The sequence below is a fragment of the Amblyomma maculatum genome, chromosome 4 (genome assembly GCF_055883805.1).
Source record: "Amblyomma maculatum isolate TAMU_Amacu chromosome 4, ASM5588380v1, whole genome shotgun sequence".
Taxonomy (NCBI): domain Eukaryota; kingdom Metazoa; phylum Arthropoda; class Arachnida; order Ixodida; family Ixodidae; genus Amblyomma; species Amblyomma maculatum.
Genome location: NC_139347.1, coordinates 6,710,101 through 6,718,043, shown reverse-complemented (window position 1 = coordinate 6,718,043; position 7,943 = coordinate 6,710,101). Strand labels below are relative to the sequence as shown.

At 46.4% G+C, this 7,943-nt stretch overlaps 1 protein-coding gene across 1 annotated transcript in view; it reads right to left on the bottom strand.

Moving 5' to 3' along the window:
• Positions 1-1,295: 1,295 nt before the first annotated feature.
• Positions 1,296-7,943, bottom strand: part of LOC146190246 (fatty acyl-CoA reductase 1-like) — a 61,505-nt gene continuing 54,857 nt past the window's right edge. Inside the window, exon 12 of the mRNA XM_084600702.1 lies at positions 1,296-3,992. Coding sequence (XP_084456828.1) covers positions 3,791-3,992 — 202 coding nt within the window. The 3' untranslated portion in view covers positions 1,296-3,790. The remainder of the gene's footprint in view (positions 3,993-7,943) is intronic.

Here is a 7,943-nt window from a genome sequence, read left to right as displayed (position 1 = left end):
TGTAAATCGTCCATGTCGTGCGCCTGAAGCTTTATTTCTCGCGCTAAAGACCTGCAATTTCAACTTCTAGTACTATTCTGTTTACTTTTTTGAGTTTATTTTGTAAGCATCGACGCGATGTCTTTTTTAAGGGGAGAGTAATACCGCGAACTATTCAAATCATTATTTGTCGTTTCTCGACAACCGCCGCCATGCGACCTTATCACTCTAATTCTAGCGCACGCACCAATCCTGTATTTTTTGTTCATTCTCGTTGTCGCGATGTGCCTCTATTATTTTCTTGGTCGCGCAAGATGCGTCGAGAGGTATCTCGAAAATTCCAGCCACTTGCGTACGTTTCTGCAATGTTCCAGGTTATGCTAGACATATGGTCTGCGGCTTTATCTAGATGTTTCTTCACTGCCTTTAAATGGAGCGTTGGCGCGTGCGATGGGCATTCTTAGTTTGAAGACAGACGAGCACGTTTGCTTTTATCGCCGCCGCCGATTCGCTGACTTCTTTTGCGGGCGCAAGTGAGCCCAATTAAGAGGTTTCATTCAAGTGCAACACCAGTGTCTTCATTTGTGGATATCGTGCTTGTCACCGCTACGTGACAATAGAAAAAGGAGATAGAAGTCGTAGCATCGATCAGCTGAAACCTCTGGCAACTAATTGTGGATGGTTTCGCGGTGGCTAGTTATAGTACCTCACGGCCACTCACATAACCTGCGGACTGTGATGCATAACCGCCGACTGCGGTTGGCTAGAGCTACCGTACGTAAAATGGTAGATGTAAAGTTAAGAGATAGAAAGCATGCATAGTGGGTCAGAGAAATGACTCCAGTTACTGACATTCTAGTGGAAAGCAAGAAGAAATTGGGATGTAGTGCGAAGAGAGGATCATTGACGGTCGTCAAAGGTAACTAACTGGATTCTACGGGAAGTAAAGCGGAAGCAGGGGGCGGCAGATAATGAGGTGGGTGGATCAGGTTAAGAAGTTCGCAGCGGTCAAGTAGATGCACCTAGCACAGGACTGGGTTAATTGGAGGAATATGGGACAGCCCTTCGCCCTGCAGTGGCATTGATCTTTCGAATTTATTGAGACTCTATCAAATCAATGATGCTTTGTTTTAGTGTGCAGTTCAACGAAGGGCACACATTCCTTTTTTTTTTTTTTTTTTGTGATGATGAAAAATTACTTCGTTGTTCCAACGGCGGATATAAATACGTTGGGCAGCTGCGCTACAACGCTTCCCTGCCTAAGGCTTCACTTTACGACACCAATGATGCGAACGACATGTAGCCTTTTATTCGCTCAGAAAAAGGAGGTTTCATTACAACCGCCTCTGAGTCATAACACAGGTCGGAATCATTTAAATTTCTGGCATGTTTTTGTGGAATGTAACATATGACACTTTAAACTGGAATAAAACGCAGATATTTTTATTTTTGCAGACAACTCTCTATAGGCAGAGTCTACAGGACACATAATTATCGCTTCTATCTCTTGTTCGATTCCAGATAAAAGACTAAGCAATATGGTGATGGCCATAAATAACTACACAAGTGTAAGTTTCTTAGGTCAACAAGTTTTCAAAATAAATAAAATCCTACTATAGATATTCACCAGAACGCAAAGCAGTATTCCATTGAACATAGATGAGATGAGGTTTAGTGTCTTTTTTTCTAAAAGAGTGTTTTTCATAGCGACTGATCGACTGCTGTTAACACAGATCGAGATCAAATCAAAAGGAACCTTTATTAGAGAAGTACAAGGGAATGTTTTACAAAACATTTGGTAAAAAACAATACCAATAATGATGTCTATTAAAAGACAATATGTGCGCGAAAATAATTGACATTCATTTGTTCCCAAAACATGTAAGAGGTCTTGCATCCTCAGAATGTATTGAACATTATTTGTTCGACAGCATGGCCCAATGTACTTGTCTTCAAAATGTGAACTAAGGAAGCTATAGGTACATAAAGTCTAACCCAGACTACGTTCATGTGTTGAAAGCACGAGTTAATGGGTGATCACAACCACTGAACAGGCGGAAAAGCCGTTAACGGATCGGCAGCCGCTACCTTCAATACACGCACATTGCAGCCTGCTGTAGCAGCCTACCAACGTCGTAGAGTGCTATCGGTGTCAAAAGAAACGTAGCAACGCCTTCTAAAACGAGAAAAATAAGAAAAACCTCATAAATAAATTCAGCGAAGTGCAAACGATTCAAATGCATCACCTCCTGAGAGCGGTTAGTACCTTAACTCAAACTTCCCATTTTTGCTTTTCGCATTTCAATACTACTGCTCTTGTTTCATTTCACGGCAAGCTGAAATCAGAATTAGTGCGGCGATCTCCACTAAGCATGCATAGGTTGAATTTTTCTACAGAAGTGTGCTGTTTTCCTTAAACCTGCACCGGCTAAGACAACAACGCAGAGAAGGCTGGCTCGAAACTGATCACCTTCATACTGACCCGCGCACATGAAAGGCCGCCGCCCACTCCAATTGGAAAACACTCAGCGCAGAAAGGGTTATCCATCCTACAGAGCGATGGGTCCGAGAGCAATTTTTCCTGTCGCGAAGATGAGAGCAGCCAATGGGATGAGCGCTGATACTTCTGTTCCGCCAGTTGCATTCACGTAGCACAGCGATGGAGCATTATTAAGGCTTTTCGGTTTATACCGACAAAAGCACGCCGTATTCAGTTTTCGAAATTCGATTTTAGTCAAAAATGGTCTTAGCATTCGTGGCATAGAGCCGGAGGGGTTTCCTCCGTACGTTTGTATTGTTTGATAACCAATTAGTTGTGCAATTTAACCAGCATACATGCCTCTGCAGACCGGGAAGCAATATCTCTTCGCTGCATGCTAGCTAAAATGTGCGCTGTTTATTGGCTGTAATCACCCGCTTAGAGCAAATTAGTCGGTAAAGTAAATCTATCAACTGCATGTAGGACAGCGACGCGAAACCGTGCATGGGCGCCATGAAAAATGTAACTTTCTGGATATTGTTACAATTGTGCGACAGCTCCATCATTTAGCTCAGCGCTACAACCAATGATAACATATCAGCCTAATTCATAGAATAAAACCTCCACTCAAGTTTGCTTCTGCCGTGTATGTCATTTAGTGTGCATTATATTTTCTATGATGATAGAAATTCCTTATACAGGCAGAGCTCTAATCACTAGCATTTGCGTCTAATTAGTGGTAAATAAACTGTTCACGCTAACTTAAACGCCGAGAACAATTCTAAACATCTCAACGACACAATGTTGCTACATTAAGCCACAAAAAAAAAAAAAAGTGAACAATTCTTCTGTCGAAAATAAAATTAACAAAAAAAAAAAAAAAAGCTTAAGCTTGCGTTTTAAAGTAAGCACAGAAAACTGTCCACGTCATTTTAAAAAAAATAGGGACTTAAACGTTCAACCACTCAGCGCGAGACATAAAGTTATCTTTGGCGTCACGTGACTAGCGAAACGGGAAAACGCAGGCAGTGTAGGCTCACCCCGCAAAGCTGCGTTCACACGGCGCCGCTGCAAAAGGTTTCATGCGACTGCAATTAGGAAAGACTGAATGCAGCAATGACAAAAATTTAATCGCTCTCGTTGCCCTCAGCCTGATGTAGGATGATGCCACCTAACTCTAGGCCTTCGAAATGCGTAGTCCTCCATAAAATATCCGGCAACGTGCCATGGCCACCAATCAATAAATTCGCGTTCCAAAAACTTTTGACGGTGAGTGCACACATCTGTGTTCGTTATTTCCCACGTGCGCGCTCCGAGGCTGAGCACGCGCCTCTATGGCGTTCCGCCGGCGGGAGATGTTGCCGTGTCCACTGAGTTGGGCAACCCCAGCGCTGAGGAGACCAGGCTCAGCAGGGGCAGGAAGAGCGAGACCAGGCCGTGCCAGAGGCGGCAGGCCGACTTGGACTTCAGCATGATGAGTCGCCAGGTGAGAGCGACCAGTGCGGCATACAGCAGCTGCTGGTAGATGTACAGCCTGCGCACGTGTGTTACTTTTTGATAATAATTGTAAGGCATAATAGGACTTTACACCTGAAATTGAGGACATTTTTAAATATACTGTGAGGCAAGTGCGGGAAACGGAAAGGTATATTAAGGCGAAAGCCTTTCTGGGCTCATGAAATAAAATCCCGTGCGCGAAATCTGTGCATGAGATCTGTCATAGTCCGCGAGATTCTGCGAGATGTGAATTCTTGTCTAGCGTTCCTGCCATCTGCAATCCCCCACCTGAACGCGCGCCAAGGAACGCCACGCGACAGGCGATGGTGTACCGCCCAAATTCACACTTGCCGGAGAAAGTGTGACATATACTGCGCCTTCCCTTTCTTGTAAAGCAATTATAATTATATGTGGCACTGCAACGAGGGCCAGTAAGAGGCAAACGATAGAAAAGGAAGAGTAGGCTTTGGCCATTCGCCTCTTAATAGCATACATCTAAAAGAGACCCTCCAAGTTTATGAAAATATCGATAGAAAAGGTCTAATCCTCCGATGCGTAGCAAAATTTGCTTCTGAATATTGTCTTGCGCTCACATAAAATATGTCAGACTGCCGCACAAAACCAATGGGGCGCGTTTTTGAAAACTAATAACAAAAAAAAATTATAAGGGTTTAAGTATGGCTTCACCTGAGTGTTGCAGCGATAGCCTGTTTACAGCTGCTTTTCAATCCGCGTTTTTTTCTCATAATTTTTATTTAAATTATGTTTCGGTGAAAGGAAGGAGCCTTATGCTTTTGAGTGGACTCCACGGAATTGTTGACACCTACACCTAACCAGGTCAAGACTCGTATTTTTTCTTTTTTTTTTCTTGTATATTGTGCCCCGCCGGGATGGTGCAGTGGTAAGACGGCCGACTACTGTGCCGGCATTTTCTTTTCCTTCTTCCCTACAGCCACAACAACAACGAGAGGCAAATGATAGGAGAGGAAGGACAGGCTTTTGTCATTCTCCGCTTAGAGACATCGAAGAGACTATATAATATTTTAGTCCAGTGCCTGCCTGCTTTTCTGTGAAAGCAGCCGCACAAAAATTGGTCAAGTCTTCCAGCTTAGGCTCCCCCGTGCAAGTGGTCGCGTGCTCTAGCGTTTGGATTTTTACAGAATGGATGAAACTTGACGAGGACGTTAAAAATTAAAGACCACTGCAGAATCTACATTGGAGTCATGCGAAAGCACGGATGCTGCTGTTGGTTGCTTCTGGTTTAATTCACTTCTTGTTGGCCCATTTTAGTCTTTGGTACTTTCAAATTGGGCGCCAATCTGTTATGCCCTTTTTTCGGTTCTACTTCTGGTTGCGTGACGTCACATCCTTGACGCAATATCCACTACGGCACCCGGCCGTTTCTCTCTTTCCGCTTTAATCCCCATCATGACCATGAGCCTTCCCATTCAATAAAGGACATTCAATCAATCACTCCCACTTTCCTCTCTTCCCTTACGGCGCGGTTCAGGTGTCCACAAAAGAAGTGTGGCAGATACTGCGCCTTTCCTTTCCTGTGAACCAGTTATTCTAATTATTTATCTAATTAACTTATTGGCCTAATTATTTTTTCTGTAGCAACATTATGTCAGCATCTATCGATTGACAGCATTCATTAACCTCTACCACTTCTCAATTACCCGCAACTGCTGTGGACACGATTTTGCGGACGCGGTCTGCTGACACGGTCTGCGGACAGAAATTTGTGAACATAGCGAAGTAACGCTTCCGAGTCAAAAAGAAAAATTACGAGGGACTTTAGCGACTAGTAGTGTTGTTGTTGTAGCTGTAGGGAGAAAATAAAATGCACGGGCCTACAACTGGCTCTGTAGCTGAGCCACCTCCGCTGCCTCGTGCGGACAGAAAAGAAAATAAAGAAAGAAAAGAAGAGGGAGAGAAAAATGTGCGCCGCAACAGCCGTCGTCCACCATCGAAGCGGTGGCGGGTGCAATGACGACCTACAACAGATAAAATTCGGTGGCAGGCTAGCCACCTTGGGCTCGCCCCCGCCGCAAGCGGCGGTAACCTACCTAAGGTAAGGAAGGGACCAGCAACCCTTCACCACCTCCCCACATCCGGACGGAAGAGTCTCTATCAAGGCGAAAGCTTTTAATGGCTCATGCTGTCGTGGACAAAGTGTGTGCCGCTACTGCGGCGTTCTGATTGGCCGAGGCGGGATGCATCCCTGCCATCTGCAATGCCACACTTGAACGCGCGCCAAGGAACGCCATGCGACATGAGCGATGGTGTACCGTCGAAACTCGCACTTCCCGGGGAAAGTGCAATAGATACTGCGCCTTTCCTTTCCTGTAAACCAATTATAATTATATGTAGCCATGCAACGAATGCCGACAAGAGGCTAACGATGGTAGGCAAATCATAGGATAGGAAGGGGAGGCTTTCGCCATTCTCCTCTTAAGAGACATTTGAGAGACCTTCTAATTTATTTTCTCGGACAGAAGAGAAAATATAGACGAAAGAAAAAGAGGGAGAGAGGATGCGCGCCGCAACAGCCGTCGTTCACCACCGAAGCGGTGGCGGGTGCAATGGCGGCCTACAACAGATAACATTCGGTGGGTGGCTAGCCCCCGCCGCAAGCGGCGGTGACCTACCTGTCCCAGCCCCATCAGAGCAGTAGTGAAAGGTGAAAGCCTGAGTTGTTGTTGTTGTGGCTGTAGGAAGAAGGAAAAGAAAATGCACGGGCCTGCTACTGGCTCTGTAGCTGAGCCACCTCCGCTGCCTTGATTGATTTATAGGAAGGGAAAGGCGCGGTAACTGTCTCACTTGTTTTCTGTGGAGTGGACACCCCAATCGCGCCGTAAGGGAAGGGAGGAAAGTGGGAGTGAAAGTGGAAAGAGAGAAAGAGGAGCCGTAGTCGGGGGCTACGGAGTAATTTCGACCACCTGGGGATTTTTAACGTGCGATGACATCGCACAACACACGGACGTCTCCTCACCTGCCTCGTCCAGACAGAATAGTGAAAGTAGAGAAGAAAAAGAAGAGGGAGAGAAAGACGCGCGCCGCAACAGCGGTCGTCCACCACCTAAGCGGTAAAAAAAAACCCTGATGGGGCTGGGACAGGTAGGTCACTGCCGCTTGCGGCGAGGGCTAGCCTGTCCGAATTTTTACCTCTTGTAGGCCGTCATTGCACCCGCCACCTCTTCAGTGGGGGACGACGGCTGCTGTTGCGGTGTGCGTCTTTCTCTCCCTCTTCCTTTTCTTTCTTCTCTATTTTCTCTTCTGTCTGCACGAGGCAGCGGAGGTGGCTCAGCTACAGAGCCAGTAGCAGGGCCGTGCATTTTCTTTTTCTTCTTCCTACAGCCACAACCACAACAACAACAACAACCTAAGCGGTGGCGGGTGCAATGACGGCCTACAATAGCTAGCCACCGCCGCAAGCGGCATTGACCTACCGTCCCATCCCCATAGGGCCAGGAACAGCCACCATTCACCACCTTCCCTGCGTGGGTGCAAGGGTTTTGGAGCGAAAAGCTCCACTACGCCATGTTTGGCCAAGGTCACCGACGGAGATAATTTGACCTTCAAGCCGGATGAGCAACAGGGGTGTGTCGTGATGTCATACCATGTGACGCACCGCAGTCGCTGCCGCTGCGCGCTGAACCCTGCTTCTCCCAACGTTGCCCGGGGGAAGGAGCTGCTGCGTCGGCGGCGACTTCTGCCACCGCTCCGATGGATACTAGCCCTTTGCCGAGAAGCGTACTAAGCGCGGAAGCGAGCCAGGATCGAAGCGGCACCATCGACTGCGGACGATGGCTCTTGACTTGGTTCAAGGACAGCTGAACCTTTACAAGTGTAACCAAGTGTAACGGCGCTTTCGTTCTGTACCTAGGTTTAGAAGAGTTAAACCTCAGAAATGTTTTTTTTTTTTTTTGAAAGTGCGCGTTTCTGATGCGAGACAGCTAAAATTTCTTGCACCACAACATGAATG